Source organism: Lepidochelys olivacea, assembly GCF_965140295.1.
Source record: "Lepidochelys olivacea isolate rLepOli2 genome assembly, chromosome: 17".
Taxonomy (NCBI): Eukaryota; Metazoa; Chordata; order Testudines; family Cheloniidae; genus Lepidochelys; species Lepidochelys olivacea.
The window spans coordinates 24,738,003-24,757,537 of NC_140427.1; the positions used below are offsets into that span (position 1 = coordinate 24,738,003).

The 19,535-nt window shown below is 52.8% G+C and overlaps 2 protein-coding genes across 2 annotated transcripts; one reads left to right on the top strand and one right to left on the bottom strand.

The window, feature by feature from the left end:
- Positions 1-4,768: 4,768 nt before the first annotated feature.
- DNAJC30 (DnaJ heat shock protein family (Hsp40) member C30) lies at positions 4,769-5,756 on the bottom strand. The gene has a single exon (XM_084651126.1). It carries the CDS (start codon positions 5,740-5,742, stop codon positions 5,131-5,133), a length of 612 nt encoding a protein of 203 aa, XP_084507252.1. The 5' UTR covers positions 5,743-5,756; the 3' UTR covers positions 4,769-5,130.
- A 133-nt stretch (positions 5,757-5,889) lies between these two features.
- Positions 5,890-19,231, top strand: BUD23 (BUD23 rRNA methyltransferase and ribosome maturation factor). The gene is made up of 12 exons (XM_084651125.1): positions 5,890-6,031; positions 6,577-6,614; positions 7,260-7,355; positions 7,728-7,810; positions 7,957-8,053; positions 9,931-10,027; positions 15,105-15,155; positions 15,767-15,852; positions 16,175-16,220; positions 16,840-16,901; positions 18,294-18,383; positions 18,735-19,231. The coding sequence occupies exons 1-12, from the start codon at positions 5,984-5,986 to the stop codon at positions 18,787-18,789; spliced, it is 849 nt and encodes a 282-aa protein (XP_084507251.1). The 5' UTR covers positions 5,890-5,983; the 3' UTR covers positions 18,790-19,231.
- Positions 19,232-19,535: the final 304 nt, after the last annotated feature.

The following is a 19,535-nucleotide window of genomic DNA, read 5'->3' on the forward strand; positions in this document are numbered from 1 at the left end:
CGTGGTATGCTTATGCTCTAATAAATTGGTTAGTCTCTAAGGTGCCACAAGTACTCCTTTTCTTTTTGCGAATATAATTAATGTCAATCAAGATGGGTTTATGGAAAATAGATCCTATCACACAAACTTGATTTATTTTTTTGATGAGGTGACAAGGATGGCTGATAAATGTAATAGTGTTGACATCATAAGCTTAGACTTCTGTAAGGTATTTGACTTGGTACTGCACATTTTGACTGAAAACCTAGAACAGCAAATTAACACCACACACATTAAATGGATTAAACACTGGCTAACTGATAGGTTTCAAAATGGTAAAATGGGTAATCACGACCAAACAGGTGTTTTTCTAACAGGGGTCCCACAATGGTCAGTTCTTGGGCTGTGCTATTTAACATTTTTATCAATGACCTGGAAGAAAACGAACTTACCACTGATAAAGTCATCAGAGGACACAAATTGGGGTCATGGTAAATAATGAAGAGTACAGGTTCAGAGCGATCTGGATCATTTGGTAAGCCAGATGCAAGCAAACTATGCATTTTAATACAGCTAAATGTAAACATACATATCTAGGAACAAAGAATATAGGCCAGATTTACATGATGGGGGGGCCCTATCCTGGGAAGGAGTGACTCTGACCCAAAGGGGCTAAGGGGATCCCAAGATGAATAAATAAGGAATCTTGAGTAGGAGTAGGGAGGTTATTTTACCTTTGTATTTGGCACAGATACGACCCCTGCTGGAAAACTGTGTCCAGTTCTGGTAGCCAGAAATCAAGGATGTTGGTAAACTAGAGAGGGTTCAGAGTAGAGCCACAAGAATGATTAAAGCATTAGAAAACCTGCCTTATAGTGATATCCAATGGCTAGAAGTGGAAGCTTGGCAAATTCAGACAGGATGCAAGGTGTACATTATAATAGTGAGGGTAATTAACTATTGGAACTAGTGAAGTATCAGCAACAGCTGCATTTTCCTTTCACAAGTCCTCGTTCTAAGGCATATTCTTAGAGCACGTGGGTTAATACAGTGATTTGTCGCAATATATTCCACCCCGAATCAGACCCAGCTAGCCGCCAAGCGTATGTGAATTCATAGATGTGTCTACTTCCGTGGAATAACCTGGCCCCTCTTCCACCCTGAGTGTGCCAGGAGCAGTGCACGTCTGGCATAGTTGCGCAGGTTTATTCCTACTCCATTTGAAGATGGTAACAATAAAGGAATTAGGAACAAAAACGTTCTTTGCAGGATCCTCCCAGACATCAGTGTGAACGGTCCGCACTGCACCATACCAGAACCATGGCACAGCCCAGCAGCAGAGCTCACAACAGTGCAATGAGTCTGTGTGCAGGGGCAGACCCAAGACCCCCAGATACTGGGCATTTCGCAGCCATAAAAGAAGTGCCCACTCAAAGGGCCCTGAGCAGGACTGCATGAGGAGCCCATAAGCCTTTGCACTGGGGATCAGAGGGAGGAGCAGTTTCTCCAACCTACTTCTCCATCACATTTCCATCTTATTCTTCCTCCTCTGACTTGGCCTCTTCCAGATGCTATGACTGGGAGAGTTGTCCAATTAGAAGGCCAAATCCTAATCAGATTTGGCCTGAAATACAGCATCAAGTCCACACTGCAGTCCAAATGCAGCTAGAAAAGCCTCAGTTGAGAAGGAGCATTAACAGAAGTAGGTCCGGAAGTCCCAGCACTCCAAATCTCTCACTCCATAGAATCTAATCCAGGCCTCCATCCCAGACTCCTAGCACCTTCTTATAAAATGACAATGTCGGGACCGAGAACCCGTCCCCCCAGCCTGGAAGGTGGATTAGATTTAGGCCTGGTCTACACTGGGGGGGGGGGGGAATAGATCTAAGATACGCAACTTCAGCTATGAGAATAGCGTAGCTGAAGTCAACGTATCTTAGATTGACTTAGAATCACGTACTCTGCATCCTCACGGCGCAGGATCGACAGCCGCTGCTCCCCCGTCGACCCCATTTCTGCCTCTCACCCTGGTGGAGTTGACAGCAGAGCGATCAGGGATCGATTTATCGTGTCTACACTAGACATGATAAATTGATCCCCGATAGATCAATCACTACCCACTGATCCGGCTGTAGCCGTGGTCTCAGTGGCTAATACCAAATAAGAGAGGGCCAAGGAAAGTAGTCCTTTTCCTCACAACACTCCTTGGGGCAGAAAACTCACCCATGGGGCAAGTGTTCCTCTGATCATACAGGTTTCAGAGTAACAGCCGTGTTAGTCTGTATTCGCAAAGAGAAAAGGAGGACTTGTGGCACCTTAGAGACTAACCCATTTATTTGAGCATGAGCTTTCGTGAGCTACAGCTCACTTCCTCAGATGCGTATCGTGGAAACTGCAGCAGGCTTTATATACACACAGAGAATATGAAACAATACCTACTCCCACCCCACTGTCCTGCTGGTAATAGCTTATCTAAAGTGATCATCAGGTGGCCAATTTCCAGCACAAATCCAGGTTTTCTCACCCTCCTCACTTTGGATGGGCTATCACCAGCAGGAGAGTGAATTTGTGTGGGGGGGGTGGAGGGTGAGAAAACCTGGATTTGTGCTGGAAATGGCCCACCTGATGATCACTTTAGATAAGCTATTACCAGCAGGACAGTGGGGTGGGAGGAGGTATTGGTTCATATTCTCTGTGTATATATAAAGCCTGCTGCAGTTTCCACGATATGCATCTGAGGAAGTGAGCTGTAGCTCACGAAAGCTCATGCTCAAATAAATTGGTTAGTCTCTAAGGTGCCACAAGTACTCCTTTTCTGATCATACAGAAGGCATCTCTGGATTCTGTGGTTGCTTCGGGGATTTGTTCTATGCATTTCTCTATTTACAGGAAAATTAAAATTTCCTGCAGCGAGAGGTAGGGGGCTAGGATTCAGTGCTCAAGGCTATGAGCCAAGCACAGTGGATCCAATGCAAGTAAGAAAGTATGAAAGTGAAATCCTTGGCATGCCAACAGCTACCTTGTGATATCCATTTTCAGCTTTGGGTTTCATTCACTCCATACTGCGTGGCAAAGTCCAAGTGAAACACAAGTAAAACCCTCACCTGCAGAAGGAAGGTTGCTTCCACTACAACATTGTCTTAAACCACCTCAACATTTCATTACATATAAATATATCCCTATTTGTCTGAACACCTCTTACACAGATCAGGATACAATGAAGTTCAGTACTGAGAATGCTACGCCTTCAAGTTATGAAGCCCTCTGGGAAGACAGGTTGGAGCCAAGTACCCCATCAGCCCTAGACAGGGCAGGCTCCCCGCAGCTTAAACATAGAATGGTGTTTATGGAAGACCCTAAGAAGTGGAGAGACGAGAACCCTTCTCTACATGTAGATCCAGGCATGTGGCCTCACACCACAAGACAGAATATTTGCTACCACCATCCTGGGCTCTGTTCTATTGAACCCAAAAACCTTTGGAACCAACTGTTCCAGAAGTCAGGCAGGTCTCCAAGAGAGGCAGGGGAGCCAATAATAAAGGCAGCATGCCCAGCTCTGAGAGTCACACACCGGCAGCCCTGAAATACAGTACATCAGAGAGGTGGTAAAAGCAACCAGTTGCCTATACATTGTGGAGATAGCACCTGTCAGTTCTTGATAACTCAAGACCCACAAACTACTCTACAGCACCAGTGAGAATACAATTCACTCATTCATAAAGTGCAAAAAATAGGGAGGACCCAGTCTTTGCCTAGTTAGGCTCACCCTCTCCACTAGGAATTTACATCAGAATAGCTACATCTCTGTGTGAAAACCCCACACCTCGAGACATAGTTATATCAATTTAACCCTGGTGTAGGCAGCACTAGGTCAACAATAATTTTTTCATCAGCCTAGCTAATGCCTCTCGGGGAGGCAGATTACCTACGCCGATGGGAGAATCCCTCCTGTCAGCGTACATAGTGTCTACACTGGGGTGGGCAAACTTTTTGGCCCGAGGGCCATATCTGGGTATGGAAATTGTATGGCGGGCCATGAATGCTCACTAAATTGGGGGTTGGGGTGCAGGAGGGGATGAGGATTCAGGCTGGGGGTGTGGTTTCTGGGGTGGGGCCACAAATGAGGAGTTCATGGTGCGGGAGGGGGTGGGCTGCTGCTGGGGGTACCGGCTCTGGGGTGGGGCTGGCGATGAAAGAGGGTGTTCTGGGCTGGGACTGAGGGGATTCAGCTGTTAGCACGGGGATCAGGGCTGGGACTGAGGGTTGGGGCGTGGGAGAGGGGCAGTGCTTACCTCAAGCAGTTCCTGGAAGCAATGGCATGTCCCCCATCTGGCTCCAACACAGAGGTGCGGCCCGGCAGCTCTGCATGCTGCCCCTGCAGCTCCCATTAGCTGCAGTTGTCGGCCAATGGGAGCTGTTGGGGTGGTGCTTTGGGTGAGGGCAGCGTGCGGAGCCCCCTGGCTGCCCCTATGCATAGGAGCTGGAGCAGTAACATACCACTGCTTCTGCAAGCCGCGCACAGTGGAGCAAGCCCTGGACCTCACTCCCCAGCAGGAGCTCGAGGGCCGGATTAAAACATCTGGAGGGCTGGATGCAGCCCCTGGGCCACAGTTTGCCCACCCCCGGACTACACTGAAGGGCTAAAATGGCACAGCTGTGTCACTTTAGCATTTTAAGTGTAGACATACCTGAAGTGGGCAGGTCCAGAGGACTCTGTTTAGATGAGCCTGCAAGATTTGAGCCTGCAAGGTGAGCTGAAATGCACTGTATACCCATTAAAGGACTAGAGTTCAGGGAAGATAAATTTATTAACACCTAAACCCCAGCAGAAAGCTGCATTGTCTCTCCTGCGGTGAATGGCAGAAACATCTCCAGCGCTGGCAGGTGAACGGCAGATCCCTGAAGGCTGCTCTGGGCAGGCAAATGTCAGCGGCGACTCCTGAGCGGGAAGGGGCGTTACCCGCACCGAAGGAATGGGGATCTCAAACCGATTTGTGAAGCTGCTTTAATAGCAGTGCGGCTCCCTAGGGCGTCCTGACACAGCACAAGGCCCGCTCGGGACCCGGCCCCGGAGCTCTCCGCAGCCGCCCTCGCCCCGCGGCCTGTCCAGCGCCACGAGCGAACCCTGGGCCCGGGCCGGGCCCCCGCGCTTCAGTGCGTGCGGCCCAGCAGCGCCAGGCCGCAGAGCAGGAGCAGGGCGAGCGAGAGCTCCGGCAGCCGGTCCCCGCGCCACCCCTGGGCCGCCGCCGCCTCCTGCCGCCGCCGCCGCCGCTGGCGCAGGGCCCGCTGCCGCTCCAGCTGCTCGCCGTAGTGGGCGCGGTAGAAGGCGTCGAAGTCGAAGACGGGCGCCGCGGGGGCGCGCCGCGGGGCCGCGCTGCGCGGGCCGGGCGCCGGGCGCGCGCCGGGCGCGGGCCGCGCGGCCGAGCTCAGCTCCTCGCGGCTCAGCAGGCCCCGGTCGTACCGGCGGCGCAGGGCCGCGCTGCCCAGCACGGCGTAGGCCTGGTGCAGGGCGGTGAAGCGCGCGGCCGCCTCCTCGCTGCCCGCGTTGCGGTCCGGGTGGCAGCGGAAGCTCTGCTCGTAGTAGGCCGCCTTGATCTGCGCCTGCGTGGCGCTGGCCGGCACGCCCAGCAGCTCGTACAGCCCCGCGGGCCGCGCCGGGCCCCCCCCGCCGGCGGCGGCGCCGCGGCGGCCGAGGGGCCGGGGGGGCAGCAGGCGGCCCAGGAGCGCGCGGGGCCAGCCGCGAGCGGCGGGGGGCGGCGCCATGCCGGGGGGGGGAGGGGCGGATCGCGCAGCCGCTGGGACCGCTCTCCTTAGCCCGACTTCCGGGCCGCCGCCGCGGCGCGCCAATGGGAGCGCTCCCTGTGAGGGGTGGGTGCCAGAGGCCCCGGCCAATGGAGTGAAGACAGACGCGCGGACGGACGGCTGCCTCGACCAATGGGAACTGCCGGCGCTCCGGCCTCACAGATTGCGCCGCGGCGCGGGGAGATGATGTCATAGGGCGAGCATGGCGGGGAGCGGCCGGAGGCCTGAGCATCGCGGGCCCCCGGAGCTGGTGAGTCGGGATCCGCGAGGCTTGGGTGGGGGTGAGGCCCTGGTGGTGGCTGCCCGGGGAGCGGGAGCGGGAGCGGGGGCGGGGCGGGAGGTTCTGCGTCTGTGCGGGGGCGGGGCGGGGCCCGGCTCGGGGGGAGGTTCTGGGCCTGTGCGGGGGCGGGGCGGGGCCCGGCTCGGGGGAGGTTCTGGGCCTGTGCGGGGGCGGGGCGGGGCGGGGCTGGGCTCGGCTCGGCTCGGGGGCCCCGCGGGGCCCGGCTCGGGGGGAGGTTCTGGGCGGGGGCGGGGCGGGGCTGGGCTCGGGGGCCGCGTGGAGCAGGGTGGGGCTCTGTGGGGCCCGGCTCGGGGGGAGGTTCTGGGCCTGGGCGGGGCTGGGCTCGGAGGCCCCGGGGGGCGGGGCTCTGTGGGGCTCGGGGGCGCGGCTTGATCTGCTGGGCGGGCGGAAGTCTCGGCCCGTGGCGGTTGCCCCTGGAGGGCATAGTGGGGGAGGGCACTGTGGGGCCCAGCCCCATCGTTCTCCAAGTTTCACGCTGTTTGTTTTTCTTGCAGTTTTACGATGTGGCCGAGGCCTGGAAATACTCCCAGAAGTAAGGGTGCTTCCCTTGCATGCTTGCTCCCTTGCTGTGGTGTACATGGCCAGTCCCCAATGAAGGTGGTGAGGATGGGTCTTGTCCCATCTCTGTGCTGATGGCTGGAGCATCTGGAGTGGTGGTGGCTATGTGCGCCCAAAAAGTGTCAATGTGCACCAGGAAATGCAATCTGAACTAAATTAAATGGTGAAAGAGTTCGAGCAGGTCTGTGGTGCAGCTGCTCTGCTGACCTTAATGGGTGTGGAGTTGTGTCCTGTGCAGTAGTATCTGCTCCTAGCAAGAGTTCTCCAGTTGTACTGGGGTGTGCACAGCTCTCCCTATAGTGAGCATAAGATCTGCCGTTGTGCTCTTAGCTATTAATTCCTGAGGAATGGTAGAGCAGGCAGAGCTGGGTGCCTGACTTCAGTCTTAGTAATTGTGTGGAGAGCCTTTGGGCCCCCAAAGGAATGCAGAAATTCCCACCACAAGGCAGGTTCCCATCTTAGGCCTTTCCTTGTGCTTCCAAATACTCCATTGTTTTCATGAATAACTAAGGTCTGAGCCAGTGGTTACCTTGGCTGTGATTTTATTCTGGGTAGTAAAAGCCACTTAGATCTCTCATTATTGCTTTCCTGGGAATAAAGGAGGATTCTTTCTCCTCAGCTCTCGAATGATTGAGATCCAGTCGCAGATGTCAGAGCGGGCCGTGGAGCTTTTGGACTTGCCCAAGGATCGGCCATGTTTCCTTCTGGATGTCGGGTAAGACCCTGCATATGAGCCATATAGAACTGTAAGGATGCTGCTTTCCCCCCTCACCTCACTGGCCGTCATGTTGTAGTTAGAGAAGGACAGAGCTCTGAATTGTCAGTGTAAGGGTTTTAGGTTTGTACTACAAATTACAGTGGAGCTCCTCCTGCGGCTTTGTGGAATTCCAGGAATACCATGATGATGACAATCATGGCTCAAATATCTAGAAAGAACAAGGGTGTCTCAGTACTTAATTTCCACAGTTGCTGCTCAGAGAGAGGAAAGAGAAGATCATTGTCCTGAAAGGGTTTCCAGACATGTCAGTGAAAGGGCTGGATATTGGGATGAATCTGCATTTTCTAAGATCTGTTCTTTCGCTTTTAGCTGTGGCTCTGGTTTGAGTGGAGATTACATCTCTGAAGAGGGACATCACTGGGTTGGGATGGACATCAGTTCTGCCATGCTGGGTAAGTAGATTCTCTTCCACTGCATGCCCTAGTGGGCAGACAATACATATGTGCAGTGGGAGGGTTAGAAATGTATAAAATGCAGCCCTGGGTACTGATCTGAAGACTTGTGGCCATCGGACTGGCTTGTCTTTTGTGCTGTGCAGATGTTGCTGTGGAGAGAGAGGTGGAAGGAGACCTCATCCTTGCAGACATGGGGCAGGGGATTCCCTTCAGGCCAGGCATGTTTGATGGCTGTGTCAGGTAAGACATTCCTCTTTGCTTTCTTATCTTAGTTCCCAGAGGCTCTGCCTAGCAGGAGGACACAACACAAGCCTGGCCCTGTTAGCTGGCCTTACCAGCTTGCACTCCATAGCAGGTTGTTGAAATTTGGATGGGCTTTGAATTAGGGATGCTTCTTCCCGTAATTAGGAGCAGCTGCTGGAAAATTACCTTTGACTCTCATAATACTGGACTGTGAAAACAGGGGAACTGCTTATCCAAAAACCGAGGAATGGCTGAGAGTCACGGATAACTAAGGCTAGCAGAAGGTGCTGAATACCAGTGCTGAGCATGGCATAAAAAACTAGATCATGGGCATGCTGCTCATTTGGGGGGCGGGAATGGGAAGGGTCAGAACCCCTGAGCCGCAGACGGGCTCCCACTGACACTAATGGGTGGTTTGGCCAAGTATATAACCAGTTCGCTAGTTAATGCTGCTGTTACATTCAGCATGTCACAGATCCATAGGACCTGTGCTATACCCCAGCTTTTAAATAGTCTGTTGGAGGAACCCCTTTGGTGTGCCAGATCCCCGAAGGGCCTCACTGCCTTCAGCTTAGGCTCACTGCCTCTGACGTGCTCCTGGGTCCAGCACTTGTGATTCACACCACGCACTCTGCCCAGTGCGTTGGACTTTGCTGGACTCCTGGTCACACTTTTACACTGTTCAGGGACTACTGCACCTCAGCAGGTATTTGCAGTGACACCAGGCAGCATTTTCAAAGCGAGTGGGGTTTACTAGTCACCTGGAACGCAGCGTCGGGAGTCCTTAGGTTAGCACAGAGAAATCAAGGTTATGACATAGTCCATCTGTCCAGGCCAGAGCAACCCGCCAGCCAAGCTGCTCCAGATTCCATTTCAGACTCTCAGTCCCTTTGTCCCTCCACGGGGATAGCAGTACAGCCTGTCCCAAAAGCTACTCTTTATTTCCTGCCTGGTACCTCTCAGTCCCTTGTTTCTGGAGCTGGCCTCTGCTCAGCTTCCCTGCTGCTGAGGGGTGGGGGAAAAACTTCCTTCCTCTTGATGGTTGTTTGCTAGGTGTGAATTGTCTGGTCACTGGGGCTTCTAATTGCCTCTTTGGGATTCTCGATTGTTATGGATTGATTTCAGCAGGTTCCAGCCAGTGCCTTAAAATTCATTGCGCCTAGGCAGCGAGATGAGACACCTCCCCCCCGCATGTCTCCTGCTGCCCCAAGAACAGACTTAGCCTTTGAGCCCCCGCTGGATAGCAGTGGAAGGTACGGGAGGAAACTGAGGCACATACAGGATCCATAATACTACAGGAAATTGCCACTTCCTCACACAGCATCACCCACAATTATGGACTCTGGTTATTGTCAAATGCCCTTAAGGTGTCGTTGCTGGGCTCCAGAGTGACTCCCACTATTTCTATAAATCTCTCTCTCAGCGCTCCTGTCTTCAGTGGTCTAAGGTTGCACTACATCCACTCAAATCTGGAAGATTTTTTAACCAGTTATGATCCATAAGGACTAGAAACTCTGTTGTAATGAAAGCTTGCATTCTGCAGAATCTAGATCTGACCGATAAGTACACCAAGTGGGTCAGACTTGCAAGTCAAATATGTGACCTCCTGAGCTAGACAGCATCTCTTTAGAATGGGCTTATACAAAATCTTTGCTCCTAAAAAGTAGGAAGCAGTGCACTGATGAAGCAAACGCAGTAGTTGTCTTGAGCACAGCAGTACGTCACATACTATCTTGGACTATAGAATAGGTACGAGGGACACTGGTAGAAGGAGGACGTTAGGGGACTTGCGTCTTTGTTAAAGAATGTGGTTCGGTTGCCCACATGGGAGGCTTGGTGGCTCAGTGTCCCTTAGGTCACGCATTCTCTTTCAGTATTTCTGCAGTGCAGTGGCTCTGTAACGCTGATAAGAAGACACACAGTCCCCCAAAACGCCTGTATCGATTCTTCTCAACCCTCTATTCTGCCTTGGTAAGTAGTGACAGATATGGCCATTTCCTGCAATGTCCTTGAAAAACCTTATTGTATTAAGTGTATTGTGAGTGGGATTGTATGTAACCTCTCTCGGGGGAGATGTGATGTGGGGCCTGGGAGCTCAAGGATTGTATTGAAAATGTGCCAGACAAGAGTGGATGCTTGGGACAATAAGGGGATTTCCTGGGGAATCCCCAGGAAGAGATTCATGCAAATTTCCCACTGTCAGTTATGCAAAACCCCAGCCTTCTGAAGCTGTGCTTGGAGGAGTGGATCATTGTCTGCTAATTACCCAGGAAGGCCCAGGTTGAATAAAGAAGCAGCTGAATGGCCCAGTCTCGGTTCTGGTTCTGAATGTGAGACGGTTCTGAATGTGAGACCATTCTGAACTTGTAACCACAGCGAAACCCCCACTGTGAAGGTCTAACTCCAACCAGAGCCCAAGGTTGGAGTTGGGGTGACGTCTGGTAAACTTTTTAGCATGTGTGTAGGTTCTTCTATTGTTTTAATATATTTTCTCTGTAATGTCAGAATAAATGGTGCTTGCTTAGAAAGAGCTGCGTGGTAACTTGTAACTCCTGGTAAATATGCTGTTCCGAGCCTTTGGAATGAAAGTAAAGCGCAGACGCTGGCCTGTTTAGGCATCTGGCTTGCTAGGAATATCCCAGTGTAGGCAGTGAACTGTGCAGCCTGGAAAAACCCTGCTGAGGGAGAGAGACGGGGGTCTCTGCCTGAGAGAGCCGGACACTTTTGCGTGCCCTTGATGGATCTTGGAGGGGGAAACAGGTGCAGTTACCCTGGAACTGTGAGTTTTCTTGACCCTTTATTCTGTTTTGATAAGTGGTGCCTTGCCAGCCAGCCAGCCACCCCTTCCTTCTCCCAGAATGTCGAGGGAGAGGATGTCCTCATTCAGGTGACATTCCCTAGCAGGCTATTCTGGCTGTAGTGGGTAGTAATGTCCATGCACCATTAACAGGAACTCCCAGTTCAGATCATGCCATGTTAGGCTGGGAGACTGTGTGCTAGGGGACACAGCAACGTACCAGCAACGGAGATACAGGTAAGCAACCGTTTTCATGTTCCCTCCACAGGTACTAATGCGGAGAGTGGACTAGTTGATACATCTGAGGGAAGGGAGCAGAAGGAGACTCGGCCGACTGGAAGGCATGAGATGCACTGGCTTAGGGTTGGGGGTTCCACGACCACCGCTCCCAAGAGAAGGAGGCGGGTGGTGGTGGTCAGGGACTCTCTCCTCAGGGGGACTGAGTCATCTATCTGCCGTCCCGACCGGGAAAACCGAGAAGTCTGCTGCTTGCCAGGAGCTAGGATTCATGATGTGACAGAGAGACTGCCGAGACGCATCAAGCCCTCGGATCGCTACCCCCTCCTGCTTCTCCACGTGGGCACCAATGATACTGCCAAGAATGACCTTGAGTGGATCACTGCGGACTACGTGGCTCTGGGAAGAAGGATAAAGGAGTTTGAGGTGCAAGTGGTCTTCTCGTCCATCCTCCCCGTGGAAGGAAAAGGCCTGGGTAGAGACCGTCGAATCGTGGAAGTCAACGAATGGCTACACAGGTGGTGTTGGAGAGAAGGCTTTGGATTCTTTAACCATGGGATGGTGTTCCAAGAAGGAGGAGTGCTAGGCAGAGACGGGCTCCACCTCACGAAGAGAGGGAAGAGCATCTTCGCAAGCAGGCTGGCTAACCTAGTGAGGAGGGCTTTAAATTAGGTTCACCGGGGGAAGGAGACCAAAGCCCTAAGGTCAGTGTAGAAGTGGGATACCGGGAGGAAGCATGAAGAGGAGCGTGCAAGAGGGGAGAGCTCCTGCCTCATACTGAGAAAGAGGGACGATCAGCGAGTTATCTCAAGTGCCTATACACAAATGCAAGAAGCCTGGGAAAGAACCAGGGAGAACTGGAAGTCCTGGCACAGTCAAGGAATTACGATGTGATTGAAATAACAGAGACTTGGTGGGATAACTCACATGACTGGAGTACAGTCATGGATGGATATAAACTGTTCAGGAAGGACAGGCAGGGCAGAAAAGATAGGGGAGTTGCACTGTATGTAAGAGAGCAGTATGACTGCTCAGAGCTCAAGTATGAAACTGCAGAAAAACCTGAGAGTCTCTGGATTAAGTTTAGAAGTGTGAGCAACAAGGGTGATGTTGTGTTGGGAATCTGCTATAGACCACTGGACCAGGGGGATGAGGTGGACAAGGCTTTCTTCTGGCAACTCACGGCAGTTACTAGATCACAGGCCCTGGTTCTCATGGGAGACTTCAATCACCCTGATATCTGCTGGGAGCGCAATACGGCGGTGCACAGACAGTCCAGGAAGTTTTTGGAAAGCGTAGGGGACAATTTCCTGGTGCAAGTGCTGGAGGTACCAGCTAGCGGCAGAGCTCTTCTTGACCTGCTGCTCACAAACTGGGAAGAATTAGTAGGGGAAGCAAAAGTTGATGGGACTCGGGGAGGCAGTGACCATGAGATGGTCGAGTTCAGGATCCTGACACAGGGAAGAAAGGAGAGCAGCAGAATACGGACCCTGGACTTCAGAAAAACAGACTTTGACTCCCTTAGGGAACTGATCCCCTGGGAGAATAACATGAGGGGGAAAAAGAAAAGGAGTACTTGTGGCACCTTAGAGACTAACCAATTTATTTGAGCATGAGCTTTCGTGAGCCACAGCTCACTTCATCGGATGCATACGGTGGAAACTGCAGCAGACTTTATTTGAGCATGAGCTTTCGTGAGCCACAGCTCACGTCATCGGATGCATACCGTGGAAACTGCAGCAGTCTGCTGCAGTTTCCACGATATGCATCTGATGAAGTGAGCTGTGGCTCACGAAAGCTCATGCTCAAATAAATTGGTTAGTCTCTAAGGTGCCACAAGTACTCCTTTTCTTTTTGCGAATACAGACTAACACGGCTGTTACTCTGAAACCTGTCATGAGGGGGAAAGGAGTCCAGGAGAGCTGGCTGTATTTTAAAGAATCCTTATTGAGGTTACAGGGACAAACCATCCCGATGTGTAGAAAGAATAGTAAATATGGCAGGCGACCAGCTTGGCTTCACAGTGAAATCCTTGATGATCTTAAACACAAAAAAGAAGCTTACAAGAAGTGGAAGATTGGACAAATGACCAGGGAAGAGTATAAAAACGTTGCTCGGGGATGCAGGAGTGAAATCAGGAAGGCCAAATCACACCTGGAGTTGCAGCTAGCAAGAGATGTTAAGAGTAACAGGAAGGGTTTCTTTAGGTATGTTAGCAACAAGAAGAAAGTCAAGGAAAGTGTGGGCCCCTTACTTAATGAGGGAGGCAACCTAGTGACAGAGGATGTGGAAAAAGCTAATGTACTCAATGCTTTTTTTGCCTCTGTCTTCATGAACAAGGTCAGCTCCCAGACTACTGCACTGAGCAGCACAGCATGGGGAGGAGGTGGACAGCCCTCTGTGGAGAAAGAAGTGGTTCGGGACTATTTAGAAAAGCTGGACGTGCACAAGTCCATGGGGCCAGATGCGTTGCATCCGAGAGTGCTAAAGGAGTTGGCGGCTATGATTGCAGAGCCATTGGCCATTATCTTTGAAAACTCATGGCGATTGGGGGAAGTCCCGGACAACTGGAAATAGGCTAATGTAGTGCCCATCTTTAAAAAAGGGAAGAAGGAGGATCCTGGGAACTACAGGCCAGTCAGCCTCACCTCAGTCCCCAGAAAAATCATGGAGCGGGTCCTCAAGGAATCAATCCTGAAGCACTTAGAGGAGAGGAAAGTGATCAGGAACAGTCAGCATGGATTCACCAAGGGAAGGTCATGCCTGACTAATCTAATCGCCTTCTGTGATGAGATTACTGGTTCTATGGATGAGGGGAAAGCAGTGGATGTGTTGTTCCTTGACTTTAGCAAAGCTTTTGACACGGTCTCCCACAGTATTCTTGTCAGCAAGTTAAGGAAGTATGGACTGGATGAATGCACTATAAGGTGGATAGAAAGTTGGCTAGATTGTCGGGCTCAACGGGTAGTGATCAATGGCTCCATGTCTGGATGGCAGCTGGTATGAAGTGGAGTGCCCCAAGGGTCGGTCCTGGGGCCGCTTTTGTTCAAGATCTTCATAACTGATCTGGAGGATGGTGTGGATTGCACCCTCAGCAAGTTTGCAGATGACACTAAACTGGAAGGAGAGGTAGATACACTAGAGGGTAGGGATAGGATACAGAGGGCCCTAGACAAATTAGAGGTTTGGGCCAAAAGAAATCTGATGAGGTTCAACAAGGACAAGTGCAGAGTCCTGCACTTAGGACAGAAGAATCCCGTGCAGACTACAGACTAGGGACCAAAGGGCTTGGCAGCAGTTCTGCAGAGAAGGACCTAGGGGTTACGGTGGATGAGAAGCTGGATATGAGTCAACAGAGTGTCCTTGTTGCCAAGAAAGCTAATGGCATTTTGGGCTGTATTAGTAGGGGCATTGCCAGCAGATCAAGGGACGTGATCATTCGCCTCTATTCGGCACTGGTGAGGCCTCATCTGGAGTACTGTGTCCAGTTTTGGGCCCCACACTACAAGAAGTATGTGGAAAAATTGGAAAGAGTCCAGCAGAGGGCAACAAAAATGATCGGGGGCTGGAGCACATGACTTATGAGGAGAGGCTGAGGGAACTGTGGTTATTTAGTCTGTAGAAGAGAAGAATGAGGGGGGATTTGATAGCTGCTTTTAACTACCTGAGAGGTGGTTCCAAAGAGGATGGTTCTAGACTATTCTCAGTGGTAGAAGAGGACAGGACAGGGAGTAATGGTCTCAAGTTGCAGTGGGGGAGGTTTAGGTTGGATATTAGGAAAAACTTTTTCACTAGGAGGGTGGTGAAACACTGGAATGCGTTACCTAGGGAGGTGGTAGAATCTCCTTCCTTAGAAGGCTGGGATGATTTAATTGGGGATTGGTCCTGCTTTGAGCAGGGGGTTGGACTAGATGACCTCCTGAGGTCCCTTCCAACCCTGACATTCTATGATTCTATGACTGTATGAAAGCCTGGTCTGGAACAGGGGTTTATAACCACCTTTGTTTCCTGTAGGCCCGAGGATCCCGAGCCGTCCTGCAGTTGTACCCTGAAAACTCAGAACAGGTGACTTTGCCTGATGGGGAAAGGGGATGCAGGGAGGGATATAGCAGAGAAGCCCTGCTCAAAGCTTGGCTGTGTTTCCAGCGGGGGTTGGGAGCTACTATGGGTGTGTGAGGATGGGCTGCTTTAAGGGCCCAGCAGAACCGGGTTGAGCGTTTGGTTTGCAGTATTTCACAGTGGTCTGTTCACTGGTACTGGTGAAAAGCCAGAGCCTCGAGAAGCCATGGGTAGGCAGCTGGGCTGAGTGCTGTTTGGTGTGATGTAGCACCAGAGCTTTGTAGTGCTTAAAAGTCAACCCGCTGACCTTACCCTGAAGACTTACTGTCAGTTAGACTGAGCATGAACACAACCGATAAGAGCGGGGGTGGGGAACGGAGAGAGGAGTTAAAATAAATACAACCAAAGAATGGTTTCTGGGGGGATCGCTGCCTGAGGGTTAGATTTAGGGGTTGCTATGAAAGTGGGGGTGATCCCCCCGTTGGAGAGCCCTAGCCTGGCTAGACCCTGCAGTAAGGTGCACTGCTAGCTGCTGGCTAAGCCTCGGGTACTGTGCTGTATATTACTGGCCTGGTGATGGCTGGACAGTTCCTGACAGCGTGTTCTCTCTCTGCCAGCTGGAGCTCATCACTGCCCAGGCCATGAAGGCAGGGTTCACGGGAGGAATGGTGGTGGATTATCCCAACAGCGCCAAAGCTAAGAAGTGAGTTCTGTCTCCTGCTGGGCTGGGGCCACTGAGTATGATCTGAGCTGGGGTGAGGCCATCCTTGTAGCGTGTTACTTTACTGGATTCTGTGACTTAGCTGTGTGTCCCCCCCGCATGGAAATACTGCCCCATGACAGAGGCTGGAGTTCCTGTCACAGACCCTGGTACAGATCTGTGAGGTAGATAGCCTGTGGACACCTGTCCTCAAGTGGGCTTCTGGAAGCTGTGGGGGAAGCTCTTGACTAGGCCTCTGGGTGTTCAGAGTTCCAGACTCCAAATCTCAGGCCCAGGAATCTCATCTCATCTCTCTCTCTTTCAGGTTCTTCCTCTGTCTCTTTGTTGGGATGGCTGGTGTGTTACCAAAGGTAATGAGCTGCAGCTCAGAGGCAATGGCGCAGCTGGCAAAGTGGGAGGGAGCAGGAGGCGAAGTGCTCAGGGTCTCCTGCTGAGGGATGCTCTTTTGGTGGGTGAGGTTGCTAGGAAGCCTGAACAGGAGGAGCCTGGCCAGGGGCTCCAGGGGGCTGTGTGACATCGTCCCGCCAGGGGCCGACTTGGGCTTCAGAATCAAACCTTTGGAAAAGGGATCTGCACAGAGGGGCTGGCTGCCATCCCTGGATCGTGCAGCTCCAGTGACCTTTGTGTCTGAAGTCTGATGTAGCCACCCGTTGTGCACTGGTCCCTTCCCAGAAGCACTATGGGAGAGGGGGCCTAACCCTGTGCCATTAGTACCAAGATTGCCTTGCTCACTTGCCCAGCCTTGGCACTTCCACTGAGCCAGCTCGGGCTGGTCTGGTTTTGCCTCAAGCACTGGAAGATCAGTTTGCTCCTTCCCTAGCACACAGCCTGTCCCTGAGACTTGCTGACTCAGGCCCCGTTCAGTCCTCGCTCTTGCAGAGCCCCCTTCCCCTTCTGTCCGGGGGTCGTGGCTGGTGTGGCAGGGTGCTGCTCTTTGTGGCACTGAGGCCCATCGCTTTGTGCTTCCAGGCTCTTGGTGCTGAGTGCGCTAATGGAGAGGAGTCCCAGCAGGCCAAGTTCACCAGCGAAAGGTACCATGTTCACGAAGCTCCTCCCTGAGAGAGGGAGAGCCACTGGGGGCCTGGCTAGCGGGGAGGTGGTGTCCCTGACACTGGACTCAGGGAGCTGGAGGGCCAGGACCCTGCAGTGGGATGGCTCTGGCTTTGAGTGCTCAGTTTCAGGATTGCCTTGGCCCTTCCTGACCCAGACATTTCCCGTCAGCCAGCTCAGGGCTGGCATGGTTTAGGCCACTGTGGAGTAGCAGAAGATTTAGCTACTTTTTGGCACGGAAGATGGCCCGAAGGGATCTGTTCTGCTTGTTTATACCTTAGATCATCCAGCCTGATCCTGGCTGGGAGAATTCTGGGGTGGGGCTGAGTTGTGAGCGTTTGGGCATGAAGTGGAGTGGGGCTGTTGGATTTTTAAGATGTCCTTTCTCCAGTGTTCTTGGAGTTCAGTGGGTGGTAACCATTCAGGCAGGCTGGCCCAGAGCTTGTCTGCATGGGGACATTCACTGGCATAAGAATGTCCATATGGGCAGTCATACTGGCATAATTGTGCCAGTAAGTTACCTTGTCTAGCCCTAAATTCCCTCCCTTCTCAGCTGTTAGGCTGTCTCTCTTGTGGATACCCAGTGCATTTCTGTGCTGTTTGCATGTCTCCTCCCTATGTGGCAGTGCAGGGCAAAGCTCCCCTTGCAGCCGGTAGGAGAGACTGAGAGCACCAGCCAGAGGATAGTCGTCGTGGTTGCCAGGAACTGTTGGCTGCCATGTTTTCCTACCTCTGACACTGTTCCACTCCTTAACAGTACCCAGCTTACGGCTCTGAATTACTGAGGCAGTGTCCTGACAACTTGCTTAAAAAAGACCCTATTGCAGCAGCCTCCCCTGTAATCTGGGGTTATGTCCCATGGAGACCCCTGGTTCCAGCATGCAATTGGCTGTCAGACTAGAGTCCGCTCCAGTAAAGATGGTGCCCTGTATGCTGAGATGCACAGTCCCCAGGTGCATCCCTATCTGAGCTGAGGTGATGGCTGACTGCTTTCTTGTAGGGTATTCTACCCCCCTGTGATGCTGATAGCCAGCCAGCCTGTGTTCCTGCAGAGCACATGGAGAAAGCACTCAGCCAGGCCACACCTCTCTTCCTCTCCCGATTGAGGACTTTTCAGCATTTTTCTTGCCTGCATCTGCGTCCTGCTTTGGCCAGTGCTGCTTGCCCATGCCGCTGCTCGCTGCCTTAGCTCCCAGCCTCCCCCACACCTGGGCTGTCATTGTCCTAGCTGGCCTAAGAGGGGCTGGGGATAATTGGCCAGTGCTCGCTGCCCTGCACTAGGAACTGAATCCCAGACCCCTCCAGACGCAGCGGATTGACTGACCCTCCTTGCGTGGACCCCCATCAGCGCCATCATTTCTGTTTCTCTATAGAACACGGTTCAGAAATGCCAAGGGCAAGTCTGTAAAGAAAAGCCGGGACTGGGTCTTGGAGAAGAAGGAACGTAGACGGCGGCAGGGCAAGTACGTACCATGGTGCCTCCCTTTGCCCGGGTTCCCGGGGGTGGGAGAGAGAGAGTAGCGGGCATTGTATGGGCTGTAACCCGGCCACCTGGGTCTCCCTTGCAGACAGTGGCTGCCACCGTTGTTTCAGGGCATGGTAACAAGGACATCACTTCACTTTCAATGTAGCCATTACCTGTCTTCGGGCAGCATGGCCACAGCCCTCTGTCCTGCTGCAAGCCTGTTCTATGCTTCTGCCGACCCCCCTTCTGGCTGTCATGGGGGCTCCAGCACTTCCGGCTTTGGGGCCTGATTCGCTTATAGCCCCCATCCCTCCCTACAGCGTAATCTGTTCTGTGCCCTGTTCTGCAGGGAGGTGAGGGCGGATACAAGATACACTGGCCGAAAGCGGCGGCCTCGCTTCTGACTGCCCCGTGTATTCCGGTTCTGTGGTCGCCATGCAACAGCCCCTGTGGAACTTCCCTGCAGCTCTCGGGCCTCCCTGGATGGCCCCCCCCCCGGTCTGAAAGCTGCTTGTACGAAGTGGGTTTGTTTGTGGCCCTTGCAGTGGAAGGCTGGGCCGTCTCTGCTGCTGTCGAGGATCCCATTTGATGCTTCCGGTCGTATTGAATGGGAAGATACTGGTTGGGAGCAGACTCACTGCATCTATTTTTGTGTGCTGGGTGCTGACACTGAGCCAGCCACTTGCAGACCCCCTTTTTTTCACCATCTGTTATCTGAGCCAAATGGAGGGGGGTCAGAAACACTGGTGGGCAGCCTGCCCCCAGTACTGGGGCAAAGTGCCCTGGGTGAGGGGACCTTTCCTGCTGAGCTTCCAGCCTACTCAGTAAATAGTCCCTTGGTTACGAGTACTGCAGAGCTGTCATCTTTCAAGGGGTGGTTCTGTGCACAGCAAGGGCTGATGGACCTAGCGCTGGTCTCTGCTGCTCCTCCCTGGTATTTGTGCAGCGCTGTGCCCTCTGCTTTGCTGCTTCAGGGTTACATACTCTGCTCCTGTGGCGTATGCTCCGTGAGCACTGAGAAAACCCCCCAGTGGATCGGAGGAAGCACTTCTGCAGCACTCGTGGTTGGGGGCTGCTGTATGAGGGCTTCAGCTGGCCCTTGGAGGAACACTTCTGTTCCTGGCTGCAGCACAGCCAGGGCCAGCCAGCC

Excerpts from the sequence above, each read along its gene's own strand:
- DNAJC30 (XM_084651126.1), bottom strand. The coding sequence starts at position 5,742 with ATGGCGCCGCCCCCCGCCGCTCGCGGCTGGCCCCGCGCGCTCCTGGGC.
- BUD23 (XM_084651125.1), top strand. The coding sequence starts at position 5,984 with ATGGCGGGGAGCGGCCGGAGGCCTGAGCATCGCGGGCCCCCGGAGCTG. Across the intron at positions 10,028-15,104 it reads CAACCCTCTATTCTGCCTTG|GCCCGAGGATCCCGAGCCGT; the intron begins GTAAGTAGTGAC and ends TGTTTCCTGTAG. Across the intron at positions 15,156-15,766 it reads ACCCTGAAAACTCAGAACAG|CTGGAGCTCATCACTGCCCA; the intron begins GTGACTTTGCCT and ends TCTCTCTGCCAG.